This window comes from Oncorhynchus kisutch, linkage group LG7 (assembly GCF_002021735.2).
Source record: "Oncorhynchus kisutch isolate 150728-3 linkage group LG7, Okis_V2, whole genome shotgun sequence".
In the NCBI taxonomy this organism is placed as follows: Eukaryota; Metazoa; Chordata; class Actinopteri; order Salmoniformes; family Salmonidae; genus Oncorhynchus; species Oncorhynchus kisutch.
Window position 1 is genome coordinate 15,071,078 of NC_034180.2, and position 27,277 is coordinate 15,098,354.

A 27,277-nucleotide genomic window follows, 5' to 3' on the forward strand; every position below is an offset into this window, starting at 1 on the left:
GTGTGGAAACAAAGATTCCCTTGCACGAATGGAGAAGATGGCCAAGTGTAATATGCTTCCAATGCAAATGGAAATGCTGTGAGAACCTTTGATTAAGAACCATTTTGTGACCTAAGGTGTATATATAATGTAAAATCAGTAACATAAAAAGCAATATTATATTTTGATGACATTCATAATTAGGCTTTCTGTATTCAAATTAGGGCTACATTCATGTTAGTTTTGACGTCCATTATAGTCATTGATGTTTATCAGTTATTTATGCTTACTATTGGTGGTTCGAGTTATCCATCGTAATCATAGGGGATAAGGAGAGGGGCAAACTGCTGAGGAATAATCTTGAATATCTTCTGTGAGAGAGGATCAATTCCCTTAAACGGAGGCATTCTTTTAGGCTTTCAAATTTACTGTTAATTTTTACAGCACGCCTTCATCTGATTGTGTGTCGCACAAAACAGCCCAGGTGTCTTCCTTCTTTTTGACAGTTGTGTTGTCTGTACATGACTTAATTCCTTTTTTTTTTTCCTAAACGAAGAAATGTGAACTTCTTTGACGTGCCATGATCAGGTGGCAAGCGAACAAATAATAAATGGCTAAATAACGTTAAGTAATGACAATAATAAATGATCTTATGCCAACTAGCTTGGTTTATAAACTAACTAGCATGCCCAGCTACAGCAGCTAACGTTAGATAACCAACAAAGTGTCTGTCTAGTACTGGCAAGTAACAGATTTTATTTCAAATTAGCCAACCCATGTGAACCTTTCTTTGCAACAGTGCTACATCGTTATTGTCTTTATCAAGGAACAGCCGCTTTCTTGTCTAATTTGTTAAATAGGCTAGCTACTTTGTTTCAACTCATGAAATACCTCATATATTGGTGTAACATGTCACTAATCATAATTTAAAACCGTTAATCATAGATTTACTGATCCAGATTTAATATTAAGTGATTCAAAACATCTCTAATGAATTATAAACCTAGATTACAAATCCTCAAACAGGCAACGCATCAATACAGGACAAAGATCGAGTCGTACTATACACCGGCTCTGACGCTCGTCGGATGTGGCAGGGCCTGCAAACCATTACAGGCTACAAAGGGATGCACAGCCCGAGAGCTGCCCAGTGACACAAGCCCACCAGACGAGCTAAACTACTTCAATGCTCGCCTCGAGGCAAATAATACTGAAACATGCATGAGAGCACCAGCTGTACCGGAAGACTGTTTAATCATGCAGCCGATGTGAGTAAGACATTTAGACAGGTCAACATTCAAGGCCGCAGGGCAAGACGGATTACCAGGATGTGTACTGCGAGCATGCGCTGACCAACTAGCAATCGTCTTCACTGACATATTCAACCTCTCCCTGAGTCTGTAATACCAACATGTTTTAAGCAGACCACCATTGTGCCTGTGGCCAAGAACACTAAGGTAACCTGCCTAAATGACTACAGACCCGTAGCATGTAGTAGTCATGAAGTGCTTTGAAAGGCTGGTCATGGCTCACATCAACACCATTGTCCCAGAAACCCTAGACCCACTCCAATTTGCATACCGCCCCAACAGAGCCACATATGAAACAATCTCTATTGCACTCCACATTGCCCTTTCCCACCTGGACAAAAGGAACACCTACGTCAGAATGCTATTCATTGACTACAGGTCAGCGTTCAACACCATAGTGCCCTCAAAGCTCATCACTAAGCTAAGGACCCTGCGACTAAACACCTCTGCAACTGGATCCTGGACTTCCTGACGGGCCGCACCCAGGTGGTAAGTGTAGGTAACAACACATCTGCCACGCTGATCCTCAACACGGGGCCCCTCGGGTGCATGCTTAGTCCTTTCCTGTACTCCCTGTTCACCCATGACTGCATGGCCAAGCACGACTCCAACACCATCATTACATTTGCAGATGACAAACAGCTGTAGGTCTGATCACCTACAACAATGAGACTACCTATAAGGAGGAGGTCAAAGACCTGGCAGTGTGGTGCCAGGATAACAAACTCCCTCAATGTGATTTAGACAAAGGAAATGATTGTGGACAACAGGAAAAGGAGGACCGAGCACACCCCCATTCTCATCGATGGGGCTGTAGTGGAGCAGGTTGAGAGCTTCAAGTTCATTGGTGTCCACATCACCAACGAACTATCATGGTCCCTACACACCATGACAGTCTTGAAGAGGGCACGACATGCCTATTCCCCCTCAAGAGACTAAAAAGATTTGGCATGGGTCCTCAGATCCTCAAAAAGTTCTACACCTGCACCATCGAGATCATGGTTGTATCACCGCCTGGTATGGCAACTGCACGGCCTACCGACCGCAAAGCACTTACAGAGGGTAGTGCGTACGGCCCAGTACATCGCTGGGGCCATTCTTCCTGCCATCCAGGACCTTTATACAAGGCAGTGTCAGAGGAAAGCCCTAAAAATTGCAAAGACTCCAGCCTTCAGAACTGTTCTCTCTGCTACCGCACGGCAAGTGGTACCGGAGCGCCAAGTCTAGGTCCAAAAGTCTTCTTAACAGCCTCTACCAATTTTTACGCTGCTGCATTTTTTACTTCAGTTTATTTTTGTAAATACTTTAACACATTTTGTTTACCTGCATTGTTGGTTAATTAAGGGCTTGTAAAGTAAGCATTTCGTTGAATAACGTTGAATTCGGCGCATGTGACAATTTGATTTGTTTGAAAAGGCATGGATTTCTTTGGGGTGCATTACGGCCACACAAAGGGGATACCGCCGGAGAATTTGAGTCATTATCAAGTGATTGTCAAATTGTGAATGAGGGACTTATAAAGTGTGTACAGCCTGCTCAAAAAAACAAAGCAGAGCCTTTCAAGCAACTTTTTTCAAATCATCATTAGTCGCATCATGCAGCCTTACAATTTATAAAAAAAATGTGGTACCTCTCCCAGACCTATTATTTGACCATGCTGGTCATTTATGAACATTTGAACATCTTGGCCATGTCCTGTTATAATCTCCACCCAGCACAGCCAGAAGAGGACTGGCCACCCCTCATAGCCTGGTTCCTCTCTAGGTTTCTTCCTAGGTTTTGGCCTTTCTAGGGAGATTTTCCTAGCCAACGTGCTTGCTTGCTGTTTGGGGTTTTAGGCTGGGTTTCTGTACAGCACTTTGAGATATCAGCTGATGTACGAAGGGCTATATAAATACATTTGATTTGATCTGATAATGTGGCAAGGAGCATTGCAAGAGACCCAGGGGGTACTTTGTGTTTGTAAATTTGTGCAGGATTTCTTCGCACCCCTCGGGCTTACACAAAAATACAATGCTGTTGCGTTTACCGTGAATGCGTTTACCGTGAATGCATTCTTACCGTGAACATTGTCTTTACATTTCATTTACGCTGTATGCTGAGCTTCCGCAACGCAGATTGAATACAGCCCTCTGTAGGTATTGACAATGACAATACATTTAAGCGTTGGACAGGTTTTTCTCATGGCTCAAATTTTAATATGGTCATTTAGGTAGAAAGTAGAAACTTTTAACACGCATGAGGGAATTGAACCTACAACCTTAGTGTGTAGAGAAGGGGATTTGGAATCACGCTCGTGATTCGGTTGCAATCCCTGCCGGAGAGTTGTTGGGAAGGGCCCATAAGTAAGCATTTCACTTGTTGTTTACAAAGCATATAACAAATACAAATTGATTAGAGTTAAAAAACCAAAATGTCTCCCTTTGAGACTTGGTCTTCTTGGACTTGGTTAAAACGTTGGGTTGGAGAGCGGGAGACCCGGGTTCGATTCCCACTAGTTACAGCATTTACGAACCAACTGAGCCACCATCAACACCACCATGATTTCCCTGTCTGCTTTGACACAGCCACGAGACAAGTGTGCTGGGCGGACACAGGTATGAATCCCCTGCCTCCTCTAGGAGCTTGGTGTGTAAAGAACCACACTTAAAGGGGTGTGAAGGCCTATAACTACAACCAGCTTACTCCCCCCAAATCCTCACTTTCATCATAAGGGAAAAATGCTAAACAGTTGCTATGTCTCTGTGATACAAGTCTCTCTCTGTATCCTACCGTTTTTAGGTTTTTCTATTCTCATTATAAAGTTGAGCTATACCTATACTGTAATAATGACTATTTTATGATACTAAAATGGTATGCTATTAAATGTATGGTAAGCTATTCAAAAAATGTGCCACTGTCACTTTTCGGTACCGTAAGAAGTAACAACTTGTTCTGGAGCAGTCAAAGAGGTGGTACGCATAATTTTGCATGCGCACAAACAAACAACTCTTGACTTGTGTTTGACTTTGCACACAAGGTCAGAACAGCATATTGACTGCATGACAACTCATGTTGTATGAAGAACTTTATGTAGATTCAACTTCCAGGTTGTCTTTTTTTGCAGCCGTGCGGCGCATCTCAAATCAAATTTTATTTGTAACACACACAAGGTTAGCAGATGTTAATGCGAGTGTAGCGAAATGCTTGTGCTTCTAGTTCCGACAATGCTGTAATAACCAACGAGTAATCTAACCTAACAATTCAACAACTACCTTATACACACAAATCAAATCAAATGTATTTGTCACATACACATACAAGTGTAAAGGGATAAAGAATATGTACATAAAGATATGACTGAGTGATGGTACAGAACGGCAAAGGCAAGATGCAGTAGATGGTATCGAGTACAGTAGATACATATGAGAAGAGTAATGTAGGGTATGTAAACATTAAGTGGCATTGTTTAAAGTGGCTATAATCGCTATCATCCAGAAGGTGAGGTCAGTACAGGTACATCAAAGCAGGGACCGAGAGACCGAAGCCGTTTTTCAATCTCAAGGCCATCAGACTGTTAAACAGCCACCACTAACATTGAGTGGCTGCTGCCAACATACTGACTCAACTCCAGCCACTTTAATAATGGAAAATTGATGTGGTCAGCTTTTCCGAAAGGAGGGCGGGGGAGGGCCTTATATGTGTCGCAGAAGTTAGAATAACAATGATCCAGGGTTTTACCAGTCCTGGTTGCACAATCGATATGCTGATAGAATTTAGGGAGTCTTGTTTTCAGATTAGCCTTGTTAAAATCCCAAGCTACAATGAATGCAGCCTCAGGATATGTGGTTTTCAGTTTACATTGTCAAATAAAGTTCGTTCAGGGCCATCACATCGATGGCACGTCTGCTTGGCGGGGAATATAATCGAAGAGAATTCTCTTGGTAGATAATGTGGTCGACATTTGGTTGTGAGGAATTCTAAGTCATGTGAACAGAAGGACTTGAGTTCCTGTATGTTGTTATGATCACACCACGTCTCGTTAATCATAAGGCATACCCCCCCCCCCCCCTCTTACCAGAAAGATGCTTGTTTCTGTCGGTGCGATGCGTGAAGAAACCAGCTGGCTGTACCGACTCCGGTAGTGTGTCTCGAGTGAGCCATGTTTCCGTAAAGCAAAGAACGTTAGTCTCTGATGTCTCTCTGAAGTTTGCTATATGAAGTGGTAACAAGACACCTCCTTAGACGTCTGTTCAGCGTGCCTGCTGAAAAAGCCAATCTGGAATGCCGTCAATATTACCCTTAACCTTCACGTGGGAGTGATAGCAATAGCCTCCACTGTCACCAGTGGTTTTGGTGGAAATAAATCAGATGAACTCTCCAACTTGAATTGGACTGTATGGCTTATGTGAGAGAGAAATGATGTATTCACCTTATTTGTTGGCTATGTGACAATTATTTACTTAACGAACAGTAAGATATTTCTGTCCTGCTAATGCTGTGGTTTATGGTCTCCACTCTAGCACCTGCTGTTGAGGACATGGGTTCTACTAGAGATAGCTTGAAGCTGACAATTGATATGTTGGTGATAAAAACCTAAAAGCTAACATTTTATAGATGTGGTGTGCGTGTGTGACTCGAGATAGAGAGCCTGGAAGAGTTAAGAACAATGCCGCATCTTCTCATCTTCCGGGCATCTGGGAAACTAAGTAACAGACCATCCTGTGTAGAAAACCAAGGTGGCTTATGGGAAGGTTAGAAGTGACTGACTACGCAATCTTGGTATCAGCTATATAAAAACTGCATCTTCTATTAAAAGGCTAGACTCTCAGCCTAAAGGTCTCATTATTGTAATAATGAATTGATATTAAATAAAGATTGTTTGAAGAAATGACCAAGATCAAGTCCCTCTCAGTACTGAATTTCCACATGCGGGTCATGTAGGATAAAAGCAGTTAGCCTGAAACGCTATTTTCTTTTGCAGATTTAGCTTGTGTGAAAGCAGGGAGCCTCAATACAGTGCATTCGGAAAGTATTCAGACCCCTTCCCCTTATTCTGAAATTGATTAAAAAAATGCTCAATCTACAGACAATACCTCAATGACAAAGCGAAAACAGGTTTAGAAACATTTGGAAAAAAAACAAACAAACATTAATACCTTATTTACATAAGTATTCAGATCCTTTGCTATGAGACTAGAAATTGAGCTCAGGTGCATCGTGTTTCCATTGATCACCCTTGTGATGTTTCTACAACATGATTGGAGTCCACCTGTGGTAAATTCAATTGATTGGACATGATTTGGAAAGGCACACACCTGTCTATAAAGGTCCCACAGTTGACAGTGCATGTCAGAGCAAAAACCAAGCCATGAGGTCAAAGGAATTGTCTGTAGAAATCCGAGACAGGATTGTGTGGGCGAAGGTTCACATTCCAACAGGACAACGCAGGAGTGGCTTTGGAATAAGTCTCTCTGAATGTCCTTGAGTGGCACAGCCAGAGCACAAACTTGAACCCGATGGAACTTCTCTGGAGAGACCTGAACATAGCTGTGCAGCAACGCTCCCCATCCAACCTGACAGAGCTTGAGAGGATCTGCAGAGAATGGGAGACTCCCCAAATACAGGTGTGCCAAGCTTGTAGCATCATACCCAAGGCTGTAATCACTGCCAAAGGTGCTTCAAAAAAGTACTGAGTAAAAGGTCTGAATACTTATGTAAATGTAATATTCCAGTTTTGTGCAAACATTTCTAAAAAACAGTTTTTGCTTTGTCATTATGGGGTGTTGTGTAGATTTGAGGGGGAAAACATTACTTAATCCATTTTAGAATAAGGTTTGTAACATAATACAATGTGCACTGGGGGGGCCATACTTCATTTTGATGTTACGTATCAGAGCGGACACCTTCAACAAACAAAAGACGCCAAATGACTGAGGCTGTACAAAGAGCCTTAGCATAGAACCTGTTAACTAGCAAGTTCCTCAAGTAGAAGGCAACTGCTGCCAAATCACTGTACTAAAGGCCCAGGTGATGAAATGTGACCGGTCTTCGCCGCGACATCAAAGCCATAGAAACCTAGTGGCCGACTGAGCTCAGTCTTGCATTATATGATTGGACAAAGCCATTGATCACGTGGTACCATTCATTCCTATATGAAGACACAATAGAGCATTGAAACAAAATGCAGTCAGTTAAGATGGTGTCTCATGGAGACATGCGCAGTTTGAACAACTCCAGGAAATTAGGTTGCAGGCTAGCTGTGTTGCCCCATCTCATTGAGTAACTCAAGTTGAAAGCTGACCGGGGTACTCCAGGCTGCCATTAGCAACTAAATTATCCTCTGTGTGCGCATTATTTTGATAATCGATTCAAGGACATACAGCTGGTGTACTAGCTTAAATTATTCGTACCATTATTGCCCTTGATTTTTTGGGGGGATTTTTTTACACTGATTGACCACAAAGATTTTCATTCTCACTCATTTTCAATGAGATGGGGCAGTCATTCTCCCCTGGTATTTACGGATGTCAAAAATAACAAGTTTGGAAAGTAATGTTTGTTCTGTGGCTGATGATAGCCGAGTGTGGTGTAGTTGTCAAGGATGTTCACTGTCCTGTGACTTAATGTAGTTATCTGATGCAGGGAGACTAATGATAGGGGATCGTTTTATGGTGCTATTTCGGGCGAGTCTTGAAGTGCTTTCCTCTGTGAGAACCCTTCTGTCATAGACTTCTACAGAGGCGTCGAATGGACTCTTGCGACAAAGCAAGGATTTCACCAACCACCACAAATACATTTCCAGACGTCAACTGTGACCTCCCTCCCCCGCAAATAAAGTTTTGTAAATTTATTTACCTCTTACCTTTCTATATAAAATAAAACTAGATCTTTGAGCCACAAGTCCAGTTATATCTATCCATGTGTATTGAATGAACACACAGCAATGCAGTATTTGGGTATTCTGTGCACTAATAATTTTGTATTTCACCACATTTGTCAAATATTTGTTCTTCCAGTTTTTTTATCCTTTATATTTCCTAAGATGTAATTCCTGACTTTTTTATCGCTGATTCCATCTCCAAGGGTAATTTCAGCACAGAATCTGATAGCACTTCCAATTTCATATGAACACAAACCAACGTTTCTTCCCCCCCAATGTATTTCATACATTCTCATTCCAACAACACTCATGCGACAAATGCATTTCTTTCTCAAAAACAAAAAATAACTAGTCCACTTCATTCCAACCGTCCCAAATCCAAAAAAAAAAAAATTAAACTCAAAGGCTTAGTCCTAGTTGTTGGACTAAAATAAAATAAGGACAAGGTCTTGGACCAATATCCATGTAATAGTTTGTGTGGTACTTCTTTTTCACAGACTGTTGGGGGTTAAAGGCAGAGGTCAAGGGGTCAGGCAGGCCAGGTCATCTGCCGACCTTGCCCAGGCGGTGGTCTGTCTTCGGGTCTGCAATTACGGCCTGGACGGCTACGATGGCCTCATTGATCCGGGTCTGCAGGTCACGTAGCTCCTCGATGTGGAGTAGACGTAGGATCTGAGCCGCTTCGTTCAGGGTGGCGTCTGCAGAGAAAGGAGGCACACACCGTTAGAGGCCATATTACAGAGGAAGAGATTATGCTCAGTCGGTGATCAGCGGAGGACTTGAAAATGAGCCGGAGCTGAGAGGATCACCAAAACTAAAAAGAGGCATTTCAGTTTCAGTGCATTTTTCTTAAATAAATTATATAGCCTATCAATGTGTAGGCATACTGTGTAATAAAATCAATAATTGTGTACTAAAAACATGAATGTATTTTTGCAGAGCACACAACGATGCCGACAACCATCCATTGAGATCAGTGGACTAAGGGCTGCACCGAAAAAAACTCATGAATACCAACTAGGATGGATCCCAAGGCAAATGTGGCTTCTTCATCAACATCTTTATGTTTTAGTTAATAATAAAACATACTCGTCAGCTTTGATCCATGTCTGTGCCTGAAGGACGCAAAGTTATTTGTTTGTCAGACGAATCATTGGATCAACAGTGCACAACAGTGCAAAAAGAGAACACACATGGTTAATGTTCTGAAAAACATATGGCATGGCTCCCGAGTGGCGCAGCGGTCTCAGTGCAATTGGCATTTACTACAGTCCCTGGTTCGAATCCAGGGTGTATCACAGCCGGCCGTGATAGGGAGTCCCATAGGGCGGCTCACAATTGGCCACGCGTCGTCCGAGTTTGGCTGTCATTGTAAATAAGAGTTTGTTCTTAACTGACTTGCCTAGTTACAGTGCCTATTCATCCCCCTTGGCGTTTTTTCTATTTTGTTGCATTACAACCTGTAATTTAAATGGATTTTTATTTGAATTTCATGTAATGGACATACACAAAATAGTCCAAATTGGTGAAGTGAAATAAAAACTTGTTCCAAAAAATGATAGAAAAAAATGAAAAGTGGTGCATGCATATGTATTCACCCCCCCCCTTTTATGAAGCCCTTAAATAAGCTCTGGTGCAACAAATTACCTTCAGAAGTCACAATTAATTAAAGTCCACCTGTGAGCAATCTAAGTGTCACATGATCTGTCTCATGATCTCAGTATATGTGTATATATATACACACACACACCTGTTCTGAAAAGCCCCAGAGTCTGCAACACCACCAAGCATGCGGCACCACCAAGCAAGCGGCACCATGAAGACCAAGGAACTCTCCAAACAGGTCACGGACAAAGTTGTGGAGAAGTACAGATCAGGGTTGGGTTATAAAAAAATATCAGAAACTTTGAACATCCCACGGAGCACCATTAAATCCATTATTTAAAAAATGGAAAGAATTCGGCACCACAACAAACCTGCCAAGAGAGGGCTGCCCACCAACTCACAGACCAGGCAAGGAGGGCATGAACTCTTTTGGGATAGGGGGCAGCATTTTCACTGTTGGATGAATAGCGTGCCCAGAGTGAACTGCCTCCTACTCTTTCCCAGATGCTAATATATGCATATTATTATTAGCATTGGATAGAAAACTCTGACGTTTCTAAAACTGTTTGAATGATGTCTGAGTATAAAAGAACTCATATGACAGGCGAAAACCTGAGAAAAATCCAACCAGGAAGTGGGACATTGAGGTTTGAAGTTTTTCAAAGCTTGGCCTACCGAATACACAGTGGGATATGGACAAATATGCACTTCCTACAGCTTCCACTAGATGTCAACAGTCTTTAGAAACTTGAATGAGGATTCTACTATAAAGGAGGGGCTCATGAGACCTGTTTGAGTCACTGGTCTGGCATTGTGCCTTGGTCTCATGACGCGCGCTCCCGACAGAGTTAACTCTCGTTCCAGTGCTTTTCTTCAGACATAGGAATTCTCCGGTTGGAACATTGATGTTTTATGTTAAAAACATCCTAACGGTTGATTCCATACATCAGGACTGTAATGGAACTTTGAGTTTTTGTCTGGACGAAGTGCCTGCGCCTCATGAAGATGGATTACTGGGCTGAACACGCTAACAACAAGTGGCCATTTGGACATAAATTATGGACTTTATGGAACAAATCAGTCATTTATTGACGAACTAGGATTCCTGAGAGTGCCTTCTGATGAAGATCAAAGGTAAGTGAATACTTATGGTGTTATTTCTAACTTCTGTTGAGTCAAATGGCGGATATTTCACTGGCTATTTTGGGCTCTGAGCGCCGTTCTCAGATTATGCTTTTTCCGTAAAGTTTTTGAAATCTGACACAGCGGTTGGAGAAGTCTAACTTTAATTCTGTGAATAACAGTTGTATCTTTAATCAATATTATGATGAGTATTTCTGCAAAATCACCAGATGTTTTGGAATCAAAACATAACTGCACGTAACGCGCCAATGTAAAATGAGATTTTTGGATATAAATATGCACATTATCGAACAAAACATACATGCATTGTGTAACATGATGTCCCATCAGTGTCATCTGATGAAGATGAAAAAATCACATTGTAGGATTTTTAATGAATTTATTTGCAAATTATGGTGGAAAATAAGTATTTGGTCAATAACAAAAGTTTCTCAATACTTTGTCTTCACACACTGTTGCTGGTATTTTGGCCCATTCCTCCATGCAGATCTCTAGAGCAGTGATGTTTTGGGGCTGTTGCTGGGCAACACGGACTTTCAACTCCCTCCAAAGATTTTCTATGGGGTTGAGATCTGGAGACTGGCTAGGCCACTCCAGGACCTTGAAATGCTTCTTACGAAGTGGCGGATGGTCTCCTGAGGGATCTCCTCCCAGACCTGGACTAATGCATCTCCTGGACAGTCTGTGGTGCAATGGAGCGAGACATTATGTCCCAGATGTGCTCAATTGGATTCAGGTCTGGGGAACGGGCGGGCCAGTCCATAGCAGCAATGCCTTCCTCTTGCAGGAACTGCTGACACACTCCAGCCACATGAGGTCTAGCATTGTCTTGCATTAGGAGGAACCCAGGGCCAACCGCACCAGCATAAGGTCTCACAAGGGATCTGAGGATCTCCACTCGGTACCTAATGGCAGTCAGGCTACCTCTGGCGAGCACATGGAGGGCTTTGCGGCCCCCCAAAGAAATGCCACCCCACACCATGACTGACCCACCGCCAAACCGGTCATGCTGGAGGATGTTGCAGGCAGCAGAACGTTCTCCACGGCGTCTCCAGACTCTGTCACGTCTGTCACATGTGCTCAGTGTGAACCTGCTTTCATCTGTGAAGAGCACAGGGCGCCAGTGGCGAATTTGCCAATCTTGGTGTTCTCTGGCAAATGCCAAACATCCTGCACAGTGTTGGGCTGTAAGCACAACCCCCACATGTGGATGTCAGGCACTCATACCACCCTCATGGAGTCTGTTTCTGACCGTTTGAGCAGACACATGCACATTTGTGGCCTGCTGGAGGTCATTTTGCAGGGCTCTGGCAGTGCTCCTCCTGCTCCTCCTTGCACAAAGGCAGAGGTAGCGGTCCTGCTGCTGGGTTGTTGCCCTCCTACGGCCTCCTCCACGTCTCCTGATATACTGGCCTGTCTCCTGGTAGCACCTCCATGCTCTGGACACTACGCTGACAGACACAGCAAACCTTCTTGCCACAGCTCGCATTGATGTGCCATCCTGGATGAGCTGCACTACCTGAGCCACTTGTGTGGGTTGTAGACTCCGTCTCATGCTACCACTAGAGTGAAAGCACCGCCAGCATTCAAAAGTGACCAAAACATCAGCCAGGAAGCATAGGAACTGAGAAGTGGTCTGTGGTCAGCACCTGCAGAACCACTCCTTTATTGGGTGTCTTGCTAATTGCCTATAATTTCCACCTGTTGTCTATTCCATTTGCACAACAGTATGTGAAATTTGTCAGTGTTGCTTCCTAAGTGTGATTGACTTGGAGTTACATTGTGTTTAAGTGTTCCCTTTATTTTTTGGAGCAGTGTATTTGTTTCATCTGACCATATGGCATTCTCCCAATCTTCTTCTGGATCATCCAAATGCTCTCTAGCAAACTTCAGACAGACCTGGACATGTACTGGCTTAAGCAGGGGGACACGTCTGGCACTGCATGATTTGAGTCCCTGGCGGCATAGTGTGTTACTGATAGGCTTTGTGTAGGCTTTGTTACTTTGGTCCCAGCTCTCTGCAGGTCATTCACTAGGGCCCCCCGTGTGGTTCTGGGATTTTTGCTCGCCGTTCTTGTGATCATTTTGACCCCACGGGGTGAGATCTTGCGTGGAGCCCCAGATCGAGGGAGATTATCAGTGGTCTTGTATGTATTCCATTTCCTAATAATTGCTCCCACAGTTGATTTCTTCAAACCAAGCTGCTTACCTATTGCAGATTCAGTCTTCACGGCCTGGTGCAGGTCTACAATTTTGTTTCTGGTGTCCTTTGACAGCTCTTTGGTCTTGGCCATAGTGGAGTTTGGAGTGTGACTGTATGAGGTTGTGGACAGGTGTCTTTTATACTGATAACAAGATCAAACAGGTGCCATTAATACAGGTAATGAGTGGAGGACAGAGGAGCCTCTTAAAGAAGAAGTTACAGGTCTGTGAGAGCCAGAAATCTTGCTTGTTTGTAGGTGACCAAATACTTATTTTCCACCATAATTTGCAAATAAATTCATTAAAAATCCTATGTGATTTTCTGGATTTTTTCTCTCATTTTGTCTGTCATATTTGAAGTGTACCTATGATGAAAATTACAGGCCCCTCATCTTTTTAAGTGGGAGAACTTGCACAATTGGTGGCTGATAAAATGCTTTTTTGCCCCACTGTATATCTCTGCTTTTTGTGACTCCCATCTTTGGCTGGAAAAATGGCTGTGTTTTTTTGACTTGGCTGTGTTGTGCTTTCACTGTAAAGCATTTTTTGAAATAGGACACGGTGGGTAGATTAACAAGATGTTTATCTTTCATTTGCTGTATTGGACTTGTGTGTGAAAGTTACATATTTCCCCAAAATATATTTGAATTTCGCACACTGCCTTTTCAGCGGAATGTTGTCGAGGGGTTCCGCTAGCGGAACTTCTGCCCTCGAAAGGTTAATCAGAGAGTTAACAAAGAACCCAAAGATGAGCTGCAAAGCTCCACAGTGGAGATTGGAGTATTTGTCTATAGGACCACTTTAAGCCATACACTCCACAGAGCTGGGCTTTTATGGAAGAGTGGCCAGGAAAAAAGCCATTGCTTAAAACCTCTTAAGCTTAGGGGGGCGCTATTTCATTTTTGGATAAAAAGACGTTCCCGTTTTAAGCGCAATATTTTGTCACAAAAAGATGCTCGACTATGCATGGAATTGATAGCTTTGGAAAGAAGACACACTGACGTTTCCAGAACTGCGAAGATTTTCACCAAGATGTTTCTGCAACCAGGAAATGAACAGGATTTCTGAGGCTCCGATTTGCATCATCTCCTTATATGGCTGTGAATGCGACAGGAATGAGCCTACCCTTTCTATCGTTTCCCCAAGGGGTCTGGAGCATTGTGACGTATTTGCAGGCATATCATTGGAAAATTGACCATAAGAGACTACATTTTCCAAGTGTCCGCACCGTGTCCTGCGTGGAAATTGGTGCGCAAAACTCAGCTGCTGGTATTTTTCCATGGGATTCTGAGAAAAACCATGCTTCCACGAACGGCATATCAATGAAGAGATATGTGAAAAAACACCTTGAGGATTGATTCAAACAACGTTTGCCATGTTTCGGTCGATATTATGGAGTTAATTCGGAAAAAAGTTCGACGTTTTGGTGACTGAATTTTCGGTTAGTTTCGGTAGCCAAATGTGTAGTAACAAAACGGAGCGGTTTGTCCTACACAAAGAATCTTTCAGGAAAAACTGGACATCTGCTATGTAACTGAGAGTCTCCTCATTGAAACATCTGAAGTTCTTCAAAGGTAAATTATTTTATTTGATTCCTTTGCTGTTTTTTGTGAAAATGTTATTTGCTAAATGCTATGCTAAATGCTAAGCTAGCCATCAACACTCTTACACAAATGATTGATTTTCTATGGTTCAAAAGCATATTTTGAAAATCTGAGATGACAGTGTTGTTAAGAAAAGGCTAAGCTTGAGAGCAGGCATATTTATTTCATTTCATTTGCGATTTTTATAAATTGTTAACGTTGCGTTATGGTAATGAGCCTGAGGGTGTAGTCACGCTCCCGGATCCGGTATCGGTAGTTCAGAGAGGTTAAGGGGAAACATTTAAATGTCTTAGAATGGCCTAGTCAAGGCCCAACCTCATTCCAATTGAGAATCTGTGGTATGACCTACAGATTGCTGTACACCAGCGGAACCCATCCAACTTGAAGAAGCTGGAGCAGTTTTGCCTTGAAGAATGGGCAACAATCCCAGTAGCTAGATGTGCCAAACTTATAGAGACATACCAAGAGACTTGCAGCTGTGATTGCTGCAAAAGGTGGATCTACAAAGTATTGACTTTTGGGGGGGGGGGGGGGGGGTTGAAAGTGGTAGGCATGTTGTCTAAATCAAAGGATACAAACCCCCCCCCCAATTTTTTTAAAATTTATTTTAATTCCAGGTTGTAAGACAACAAAACAGGAAAAATGCCAAGGGGGGTGAATACTTTCGCAGCCACTGTAAATAATGGTTCAATAAAATAAATCGCTTTAGCCGACATGTTGCGGTTCATCTAATGAAGGATTGACGCGATCTATAAGCCCAGGACGATAGTAAAACGGGAAATAAGATACACTACAAGGGAACACACAAAAAAACATAGAAAATGATTGCAGGTCGGAGGGCCATCAAGCGGAACAGACCAATGAAGCACGGTTAACAAGAAGTTAAGCTTTATTTTTATGTTATACACTTTGATTTTATGAAAGTTAAATATTTAAAATACTGTAGCTTGATGTTGGCCAGGTGGGACGTCCATAAGAAGTTAATAAGCAGTGCAGATCACCTCCTATTATCCTTCTCAGAGTTAAGAATTGTGTGTTAAATTATTTGTGACATTGTAGCATTTAAAGCATATTGAAGATAGAAGCAATAGGATTTGAAGCAAAAGCTTACCCGCGTGGTGAACTATTTCAGCAACGTTACGTGCTGCTCGACAACAAGCATGGTCTTGATAAATCAATTAGATTTTTAACTGAATATCTGTTTGGTTATTGGTTAGACTACAATGAGGGTGTGGAAATGTTAGGATAATTTTAGTCTTAGTACTGTAACCTACTCCCGACCAATCACGTTGTACAGCACCATTTTCCCTGAATGTTTCATTTTTCTTGGAATGGAAACACCATAATATTAAGCAACATTGCTTAAAATAAATCCCATATACTTGGTTCTTACAAAAAAGGTTTCAAATTCTCTAGTATAGCCAATATTAGACTGTCAAATGCTTCTCAAAGAAGCCCTCTGGTGGTCAAACTAGCACTAACTAGCATTAATGCAACAATGGCTGACACTTAAATAACGTGCCACTGAATTCTGCGGCAGCCCGCAAGGTGTACTGCAACTTTTACAGGAAGAACCACTGTAGTCTCCACAATGACACGTTCCATGCCTTGTTTCCTTTGCGCAGATGTGTCTCCAACAGATCTGGAACAGATCTTGACACAATGTGATGGCCATACCCACCCAAGCAATCCTACAGAGTATTACATCAACAGTACAGTCAAGATAAATGCCATGTCTATCATATCAATAGGACAGAATGTTTGGAAACAATTTAGATTATTATAATTGCCTTGGGCACAAGAACATGGGAGAATTAAGTGTTTAAAATGTAATTTAGTCAAGTCCATTTATGAGGAAATTAAGGATGACAAGGCACATGGTTTAAAAATGAGTTTGTGTGTATTACTTCAAAAACTCGACTGTGAGCACTCACCTCCGGTATCAAAGCCGAGGATGTGCTTGTCCAAGGCCACAGGGAGACCCTTGAGGAGACGAGGCAAAAACAGGAAGAAATACATCACGGCAATTAAAAGAAAATCCGGACACATTAAGTGCCAATATACTGTATGTGCGGCCACTTAAAATACCATAGCCACCTAGACAACTCCAACACCACTCAACACAGGCCTTACCTAATCATACTATGGGGCCGTATGTATTAAGCATCTCAGAGTAGGAGTGCTGATGTAGGATCAGGTCCACGTTCGATCCTATTCATTGTGATTCAAAAAGCTAAATTTATCCTGAATTAGTACTCAGATGCTTGATACATACGGGCCCTGAGCAGTAACGTGCTGAGAGTTCCAATGTATTATCATGTCAGATTGGGATCAAATTACATTTGTTTTCTTTCAAATACACTCTGCGCTTAATTGAGCTTTCCCAGTGCAAAACCTGTCCATCTGGCACACCAGGCAGGCTCAATTCAACGTAAATGAAAAAAAAAATACTGTTTGGACCCAGGTATGAAATATTGCGGGTACTCTTTAGAATCACATTTTGATGAAGCCTAAATGTGTAGGTGGATCTCAGTCAGTCAAAGACTCAATCTTCAAAAGTAAATCACCTCTTTAGACTGGCTGGCCTTGGCTATGGCTTCTGGAGTCAGCCTCTCTTGGATAAGGATCCTTATAGCCTGTTAGACAAGGGAAATGACCACACCATTGTTATCAAATCTGACATCAGCACAGGTTCGTCATTTATACCCTGTTGATAAGAAATTAGTAAAGTGCCGATCTGAACTGGCTCAGATATTTTGGGTGAGTAACCAGGCCCTCGCACTACAGCTAGGCTTGGCTCAGTAGTGTGAAATGGATATTAGTACGTCGGATATGGGTCTCGGTTGCCGCGGGTTCTCACCTTCAGCATGACCAGGTAGTCGTCGTGACGCTGGATCTTCAGCAGGCTAGCCAGGCCTAAGACACCAGCCTTAAAGTCTGGGTTGCTGCCTTGAGGAGCACACACACTTATTGTCAACACAACATGGAGGCTGTTGACTCAGTTACATTCATGAAGTCAGCTGGAGTCACAACTGTCCCCGTTGGTGCGATTCTGTGTATGTGCGTAATATACAGTATATCACAAAAGTGAGTACACCCCTCACAGTTTTGTAAATATTTGAGTATATCTTTTCATGTGACAACACTGAAGAAATGACACTTTCCTACAATGTAAAGTAGTGAGTGTACAGCTTGTATAAGTGTACATTTGCTGTCCCCTCAAAATAACTCAACACACAGCCATTAATGTCTAAACCGCTGGCAACAAAAGTGAGTACACCCCTAAGTAAAAATGTCCAAATTGGGGCCCAAAGTGTCAATATTTTGTATGGCCACCATAATTTTCCAGCACTGCCTTAACCCTCTTGGGCATTTGTGTACATTTGCAAATACTGTGTCCAATCATCATGTGTCAAGAATGCAACAAAGATGCAGAATCATCTGGCCAAGTGCATACAGTTCCCTCAGCGCTCACAACAAGCAACCTCTGACAAAAGTCCCTCTACCTCTATTCGAGGTGAAAATGATGAATCAGACACCTTATCGATAGCAACAGCTCATGGTCCTCCTGGATCAGATTTAGTTTTTTGACTCAATGGAGGGACGAAGTCAGAAATGCTGATGAATGTCTTTCTCGAGCTGAGTATGCAACTGGTTCACCTCTGATGCTCACAGGCAATGTGTATTGGAAGAGATCTGAATGTTTTTCGTCCAGCTTACACCTCTCCAACCAGACATGCTTTATCTACTTATTTGCTGGATGCAGAGTTCAAGTGAAGGTCAAGCAAATCATAGAGAAAGCAGACTGTATTGCAATCATTCTGATGGGTGGTGACGGTCCTCATGAGAGCCAGTTTCCTCATAATTTGAGAGCCAGTTTCCTCATAACCTTAATGTCTTAAAGTAATGATGGACTGTCGTTTCCATTTGCTTATTTGAGATGTTCAAGCCATAATATGGACTTGGTATTTTACAAAATATGGCTATCTTCTGTATACCACCCCTACAACTGTTTGGCTCAAACGCATTAAGGAAAGAAATTCCACAAATATACTTTTAACAAGGCACACCTGTTAATTTAAATGGATTCCAGGTGACAACCCCATGAAGCTGGTTGAGAGAATGCCAAGAGTATGCAAAGCTGTCATCAAGGCAAAGGGTGGCTACTTTCAACACTCAAATATAACATTTTGATTTTAAAAAAAAATGGTTACTACATGATTCCATGTGTTATTTCATAGTTTTGATGTCTTCACTATTATTCTACAATGTAGAAAATAGAACGAGTAGGTGTGTCCAAACTTTTGACTGGTACCACACACACACAACTGTTCAAAGGTTTGAGGTCACTTAGAAATGTCCTTGTTTCTGAAAGAAAAGCTAATTTTTTGTCCATTAAAATAACAACATTGACCAGAAACACAGTGTAGTGTAGACATTGTTAATGTTGTAAATTACTATTGTACAACATAAAAAATGGAATGGAATATTTACATAGGCCAATTATCAGCAACCATCACTCCTGTGTTCCAATGGCACATTGTGTTAGCTAATCCAAGTTTATTATTTTAAAGGGCTAATTGATCATTAGAAAACCCTTTTGCAATTATGTTAGCACAATTGAAAACTGTTCTGATTAAAGAAGCAATACAACTGCATTTACAGACCAGTTGAGTATCTGGAGCATCAGCATTTGTGAGTTCGATTACAGGCTCAAAATGGCCAGAAACAAGTAATTTTCTTCTGAAACTCAGTCTATTCTCGTTCGGAGAAATGAAGGCTATTCCATGCAAGAAATTGCCAAGAAACTGAAGATCTCATACAACGCTGTGTACTACTGCCTTCACAGAACAGCACAAACTGTCTCTAACCAGAATAGAAAGAGTGGGAAGCCCTGATGCACAACAGAGCAAGAGGACAAGTACATTAGAGTGTCTAATAAGTCTGGTGGTCTGGCCCAGATACGGTTGAGCTAACCCACTTTAGTACTACGTTTTTCACTGGTTTCTATAGAATAAAACGATTCTATCACAGAACATCAGGGACAGAGAAAGGAGTAAAGAGGAAGGAGTGGTTATGCTCACTGTCCAGATGGATGAGGGGATCCGAGGGTTTCGCTGCCTCGGTGGCTGTGGCTGGCGGGCAATTCTTGTACTTCTCAACTGGGGAGCCAGTAGGACACACAACATCCAGACAGTGACCACTTAGTCCATGCCCCCCAATAACTACATACTACCACCATCAAACTGTTTTTACAACAAAGACTTGCTTTAGTAGTGTATAAGCACATATATTTAACATTCCTGAACGATGACAATACAGTGTATGGCAAGAGAGGGTGGAACCACAACTAGATTATCCCTTATGGCAGAGCAGCCCAAGATGCCACTGTTAAGACAATGATGCCATCTAGTGGCTAAAGGACGCATGACCACCACCACCCCCACAACAATACTATACAGTACAGCCCTCAAACTCAACTCCGGACCGCGAAGCCAGTTCCACTGCTTAAAAAAAGAAAAAGTCGGGACTGATTTAGACCTGGCACACCAGGTGGGTGCAATTAATTATCAGGTAGAACAGAAAACTAGCAGGCTCCGGATCTCATTGGGTAAGAGTTGAGTTCCCCTGCTACACGGCATCTCCAAGTAAAGGTTGGTTGAAAATATACTGTATTGTCATCTTCAATGGACTACAATAGTTAAACTAGTAATATGCCACAACAAGTAGCCCAAGTACAAACAATGGGCACCGAATCATATGGCCACATTTTTTTGAATAAAGCAAAAGAGAGAAAATACTGTACCATTGTCACCATATTCCAACCGAACGGCTAGACCCAGCAACCAGTCCACTGACTCCTGTCTCTCTTCGACAGTGAATGGGCAATTCACATCTTGAAGATACTGCATAGGAAACAGAGTCAGGCTCATGTTCCGTAGGGAGAAAACTTGCCCCAGTGTGCCCTCCTGAATAGGTGTACCGTGTATACCAGGTGCCTGAGATCATAGCTGTGATACACGCTTCTTCAGCGGTTCACATCCATCGGAATGTTGCTGTTACTAGCTGTTCTGTTTTTCAGAGCACTTGGGGCCAGGGGTTTATTCATCAGCGCACACAGTAGAAAACATTTTGCACTGGAAAAACTAAAACAAGCGCTGACGGGTTGTGTCACAGTAGTCTTTCCTCGTCCCATCCTCCCCTTACCGCTCTCTCAAAAATGGCAGTTGGAACGAGGATTCGAGGACAGAGGGCGCTTTCTGGTCAGGGAACAGGGATGGTAACTTCACAACCCCAATGGAGGTTCTTCAATGAAGAAGAGTGTATCACAGCTATGGAGACCAGTGATGAGGGTGGTAAATCAGCTTACTATGAGCATTTAAGCATTTTTAGGACTACTGACTGATCTTGGGGCACGTTGAACAGGACACGTTTTGGAATGTTCAGATAGATGTAGGCTAACGTAGGACAAACATGCCTCTCCAACATTTAGAAGAACTAATTAAGTCTATTCATGGAATTTCGATCTGCAGCATTCGACAACTGAACTGGCTTGATTGTTTTGCTCATGATGTAAACAAGTTAGGGAAGGGGTTGAGAGAACACATTGATAATTGATATGGTGATAAAGTGGGAAAAGAGCCCCACCATGGTTCAGTAAGGAGAAAATGTTATAACACATGGAGATACTACATAAACTTCTCCAATAAGAAAGGACACAGATACATTGCAAAATGTATTGCTACAGTGCACCCTACTGAACACACTCCATGTCGTGTTACTTTGATGTAATATGAACAACACTTTTTCTGACCCATGGGTTGATTCCAGTATAGTAACTGTAACTAGCCTTGCTGCTCACCTGCTCAAAGGACTTGGGCCATCCCGAGCTGGGGATATTCCTCAGGTTGCCCCGGTCTTCAATTTTGTAGTGTCTGATTTTCTGGTCCTCCAGCCACACAATGAAATTCCTGAACTCTGTCTCATCTGTGCAAAACAGAATATTAGCTAAATCAGTGACACATAGCTAGATTCACTCTGCAAAGCTAACTGACCTGCATAAATGTGCCAGTGGTAGTAGGTTTTCCTTTAATATGAAATTATAGTTTGTATATACAACCGGCTGAAATTCACATACGACTAGTCACAATACAAAGAAACAAGGCATAGATACTGTACCAATTTCCGATGCCACCCCTAACCTAGTTAGGTTCTCGGCCTCCACTGCCTGTTTGGCACTGTTAGTAAGCTCCCAAAAAGCTAGTTAATTAGCTAACGTTACCTGAGCTAATGCACACAAGTACAAAACCTGACCACCTAACACGAATCACGTTAATAATTTTTAATGACATAAACGCAGCCAATATAAACAAAGCCTAAATACATATTACAGGCGTGGCTGTATTGAAATGTTTTAGACAGAGTAAGAGCTTGTTAGTCAAAATGTAACGTTAGATGCTAACTAACATATTTGAGCATGGCCATGGCTAGCTCTGAACATGTACGTCATTCATTAGCAGATAACTCGTTTGTCGTGGTTTTATAGCTACCTTTACAGTCAAACCCAGAGGGGTTATGGTAATCCAAAGCTGTAAGTTTTCTTCGAAACATGTTGACAAGCTGTTCTAGCTAGCTTTATAACTAACCTTAGAGAAACTTTTAGCCCGAAAGCGAGACAACTCTTCTAATGTGGCTAAACCTGCAGACTTCTTCTTCTGTGGGGTTTAACGGCGGTTGGCATCAAGTGTTTATGGTGCATTACCGCCACCAACTGTACAGGGGTCGAACAATAAAGAAAAGGCGGTGGGGTTGCTTAATCCACACAAACTAAAACATATTCCATAGCGCCACGGGCTCCCGGGCATGAGATGGTGGTACTGCTTGTGCCAGTAGCTCAAGTAAATCCTTTGCCGTAAAATGGAAACGCTCTGCTGCATCCTGGCCCAGGTATCCTGGAAGGATATTGACCTCATTCTGTCAGGTGAGGATGCCTGGTTGTTCTTTAACATAGCTTTCAAAGACCTTAGAAAGGCAGGGTAGATATAGGTCTGTAGCAGTTTGGGTCTAGAGTGTCTATCACTTTGAAGAGGGGGATGACCTTTGATCTTTGGGGATCTCAGACGATATGAAGGAGAGGTTGAATAGGCTAGTAATAGTGGTTTCAACAATTCCGGCAGATAATTTTAGAAAGAGAGGGACCAGATTGTCTAGCCCGGCTGATTTTCCAGATTTTGCAGCTCTTTCAGAACATCAGCTATCTGGATTTGGGTGAAGGAGAAATGAGGGAGGCTTGGGCAAGTTGCTGTGGGGGGTGCAGGGCTGGTGACTGGGGTAGGGGTAGCCAGGTGGAAAGCATGGCCAGCCATAGAAAAATGCTTATTGAAATTCTCTATCGTGGATTTATCGGTGGTGACAGTGTTTCCTAGCCTTGGTGCAGTGGGCAGCTGGGAGGAGGTGCTCTTATTCTCCATGGACTTTACAGTGTCCCAAAACCTTTTGGAATTGGTGCCACAGGATGCACATTTCTGCTAGCCTTTGCTTTCCTAACTGCCTGTGTATATTGGCTCCTAACTTCTCTGAAAAGTTGTATATCCCGGGGTCTATTCAATGCTAATGCAGTGCGCCACAGGATGTTTTTGTGCTGGTAGTCAGGTCTGGAGTGAACCAAGGGTTATATCTTTTCCTGGTTCTACATTTTTTGAATGGGGCATGCTTATTTAAAATGGTGAGGAAAGCACTTTTAACAGATCACCGACCATTCCGAAATCCACGGTACCTTTTCCGCTATGCAATCTGGTTTTCAGAGCTGGTCGTGGGTGCACCTCAGCCACGCTCAAGGTCCTAAACGATATCATAACCGCCATCGATAAGAGACAATACTGTGCAGCTGTATTCATCGACCTGGCCAAGGCTTCCGACATTCATACATTATATTGTCCAATAATAGAATCAGTGGTTCAATAGTTGAAATGACCATTATTCCCAGATCCCGGACTGTAGCTTTAAACTTAAGCTGCTGTCCTGTTCAAAATGGAACTTGGTGTCATTCACTGATATTGTTAATGTAGGCCTACTGCAAAATTCACCTGAGCTCTGTAGACTGGTCTTCCCTGGCTGTCTGACACTGCTGGGAGCCCTGTCACCATTTGATCCTGCTAAGACATGATGAGCATAGTGTTGTGTACTGACTGCACTAGAAGGCTGCATTCTTGCGGGATCATTGCTACGTGGTCAGATTTTTTTATGTGGCTGGGAGTGGGCGGTCAGACAGACGACTTTGGGATGACATTTTTGGGGGGGTTCGACAGATTATTTGGAAATGGTCCTCTTTCCGCTTTGTGTGCGTTAGTCAACCTATTGTATTAAAAACTATTTTTTTTGCATCATTCAAAGAGTCACTTCACTGCTTCTACTTCAGTAGCCTACCTCTCCTAGTTGGGCGTGAGAGTTCAAGTGTGACTAGTATGTGTGGTCTCATTGAAATAGAGTTGAAAGAACCGACACTGGAGTAGAGAAGCAGGTATGGAGAGTGAACATTTAATATAGCACAGACATGGAACAGGACAGGAACAGTATCAGAACCGGGTAACAAAACAACAAATTACAATTCATGCTGATGCTGGGAACAGAGCTGGGGAACAGACAGATATAGGGGAGGTAATAGCACAGGTCATTGAGTCCAGGTGAGTCCAATGAATTGCTGATGCGCGCGATGATTGAAGCAGGTGTGCGTAATGATGGTGGCAGGTGTGCTTAGGGCAGGGCAGCCTGGAGAGCGGGGACGAGAGTAGAATGCCTACATGGGCAGAGAATCAAGTGGCAGTTAACTTGAATATGATATTAACTTAAATATGATTACCCTGTTGTTTACTATAGTGTCTGTAAATAAATATTGATAATGGAAAAAAGTGCGCTCAACCAATGTGAGTCGAAGTGCAATCAACAAATGTAATCATTAAAAGAAAAAGGCACAACGTGCACATAGGTTAGGCTACTATGGTGAGAGAGTTTTGCGCCTTTAATTTTCATTAAATATTGATTACCCATTTATTTGTCTCTGCTTGTAAATCCTCCTCCTAAAAGGAAGGCGATAGCCTATAGGCCTATGCAAAACTTAGCAAGTGTTGCTGTCTTCATTCTTGCTGCTTCCAGTTCAGTAGCCATACCCGTGATCAGGTGTGAGTGTGGTCTCAATTAAATAGAGTAGGCTATAGCCTAGGCATGGGCGGAGAAGCCCGGGGCAGTTATTGTTCCAAGGAAATGTACTTCCTAAATAGGCCTGTGATGAGGCTATATCAGCCAAAGCCAAAACTAGTGGTAGAGCAGAAGCTGTCAAACTTCGGTTTCAGGAAAGGTGGTACAAAGAATTCCAGTGGCTCCACTATAGTCCCAGTATCAAAGGAATCATGTGCTTTTCCTGCACAAAAGCTTTTAAAAGCAATAAATCACCTCTTGCAAAAAATGCAGATCCTGCATTTGTGCACTCAGGATTTTGAAACTGGAAAAAGGCACTGGATAAGTTTTCTTCACATGCATGCAGCCATGCACACAAGGTTGCCATTACCACTCGCTGTCAGCAATCAAAGTCCGTGGATACCCAACGTTCTACAGTAAGGGCTATAAAGCAGATTGAAGCAAAGTCTTGATTTAGGAAAGTAGTGGTTTCTGTCCGTCTTCTAGCGTTTCAGGAATCATCTCTCAGGGGCCATGAAGCTACCGAAGGTAATCTGTACCAGCCACTGAAAGTTAGAGCTGAAGATGATCCTGTACTCACTACATGGCTGAAAGGCAGTCATGATTATATAAACTCATAAATCCCAAATTAAATCCGGAGTTTATTGGCCAACAGCATTGTGAGAGACATCACAAAGATAATCCACAATCTGCCACTGCTCCAGTATTCCATAATTATTGATGAGGGGGAACAGAACAAGAGTCATTCAGTATCCGTTATGTGGATCAAAATCTGGTTTCTCTTGAGGACTTTGTAGGTTTTTATTTAGTCTCCCTATCAACTGGAGAGAACATGTCAGAAGTTGCCACAAATGTGCTACTCCACTTGAACTTACCTCTTTCAGGTCTGAGTGCACAAACATAAGATGGTGCGGCAAACATGTCTGGGGAAATCAAAGGAACACAGGCTAGGGTGAGAGCAGTGCAGCCACTGGCTCTGTATGTGCATTGTGGCCCTCTAGTCACTCAGGCTGCCTGCACATCTTCCTCTGTGACATGTGATGCACTGAAGTGGCTCCACAAGCTCGGCTGCCTGTACAACCAGTCAGGCAAATACAAAACAACATTCAAGGAAATAGTGTGGGTCATTCACAAGCCTAAAGCCCCTGTGTCCAACAAGGTAGACTGTTAGGACTCCAGCACTGAGGTCTGTGTTGGGTCGATACAAGTCTGTGCTGCTCAGCCTGGAGGAAATGAGCACATCTGATTAATCCGACACAGCAACAACAGCAAGAGGGTTGCTGGATAGGTTTGAGAAGGGGATCACAGTCCTATGGCTCCTTGCAGCCTTTGAGGTAATGGAAGAGTTGGAATGCCTCAATCGCACCTTACAAAAACAAACAGAAAAGTTGATGGGATGCTTGCTGCAGTGGACTGTGTTAAGACTACAATGAAGGCAAAGAGATCAGAGGTGTAATTTCAACAGATCTACAGCAGAGTGACAGAGTTGATTGCCAATATAAAAATCCAGTTTATTCAGATGCCCCACATCTGTAATCCACCAAAGAGCTTCACTGGCAATGCTGCTTCATACTCACCCACATCCCCAGAAGATTTCTACAGGGCTAAGTTATTCAATGTGGTCGACATAGTTGATGTGCAGCCATTGGAGAGGTTCAAACAGGGTGGCCTGGAAACTCTGGCTAAGCTGGAGGAAGTTCTTCTCTCTGGGGAGATGGATGCTGCAGTGGTGGACCAGTATCCAGAGTTGAACAGGAGATCACTTGAGGTGCAGCTGGCCATATTCAAGATGCAATACCAGTACAAAACAAGTACAGAAGCTGCATCTGTTCTCAGGAATCAGCTGCATGAAGTCTGCAGTGTATTTGACCAGGCAGAAGCCCTCATACTAATGGTTGACCCTGCATCCTCTTCAGTAGTCTAAGGCTGAAGACCTGGCTCAGAAGTGCATTGGTGCAAAGCAGTTTGAACCATGTGGCAGTCTGTCACATTCATTGGGACATACTGGATGAACTAGATGTGGAGAAAGTCTGCCAGCTGTTTGTCTTTGCAAATGACCACTGGAAACATGTGTTTTGAGCTTTTGATTAGATTGAAAAGATAGAAGTAAGAACAGACAGGGTGAATACCTAACCCTGAGTTTTATTCTTCAGTGGGACAATACACACATTTCAATGCCAAAGACACCAGAATGGCTTTCCAAGAGATGTCGAGTGTTCCTAAGGGGTCCAGTCCTAAAACAAGGTTTGAATAATCCTGCCAAGTAATGGTTCCCGACCAAATTTACTGAGCTTGAGCAATTCTGACAAAAACGAAATATGTTTGCCTAAGAGTTGCACAGAATGATTTACAGCTATAATTGCAGCCAAAGGTTCTGC

The 27,277-nt window shown here is 42.7% G+C and overlaps 1 protein-coding gene across 4 annotated transcripts; it reads right to left on the minus strand.

Moving 5' to 3' along the window:
• Nucleotides 1-8,103: 8,103 nt before the first annotated feature.
• On the minus strand, nucleotides 8,104-22,437 carry LOC109882864 (RNA transcription, translation and transport factor protein). Of its 4 annotated transcripts, none has more exons than XM_020474958.2 (8): nucleotides 22,256-22,435; nucleotides 21,568-21,692; nucleotides 20,512-20,611; nucleotides 19,790-19,867; nucleotides 17,566-17,654; nucleotides 17,273-17,341; nucleotides 16,640-16,688; nucleotides 8,104-8,849 (listed from the first exon to the last, which is right to left on the minus strand). In XM_020474958.2, exons 1-8 carry the CDS (start codon nucleotides 22,314-22,316, stop codon nucleotides 8,695-8,697), a joined length of 726 nt encoding a protein of 241 aa, XP_020330547.1. In that variant the 5' UTR covers nucleotides 22,317-22,435; the 3' UTR covers nucleotides 8,104-8,694. The 4 variants fall into 4 exon arrangements, with proteins under 4 accessions (XP_020330547.1, XP_020330546.1, XP_020330545.1 ...); XM_020474957.2 differs by having other exon boundaries at nucleotides 19,790-19,876; XM_020474956.2 differs by lacking the exon at nucleotides 8,104-8,849 and adding an exon at nucleotides 15,577-16,396 and having other exon boundaries at nucleotides 22,256-22,437.
• Between the last annotated feature and the right edge of the window lie 4,840 nt (nucleotides 22,438-27,277).

What these genes read in the sequence shown, in the direction of transcription:
- LOC109882864 (XM_020474954.2), bottom strand. Translation starts at nt 22,316, where the DNA reads ATGTTTCGAAGAAAACTTACAGCTTTGGATTACCATAACCCCTCTGGG. An exon ending in CTCTGGGTTTGACTGTAAAG is followed by an intron (nt 21,693 to 22,255) that starts GTAGCTATAAAA and finishes TGTTTTGCACAG; the next exon opens with ATGAGACAGAGTTCAGGAAT. An exon ending in GTTGGAATATGGTGACAATG is followed by an intron (nt 19,877 to 20,511) that starts GTACAGTATTTT and finishes TGTGTCCTACTG; the next exon opens with GCTCCCCAGTTGAGAAGTAC.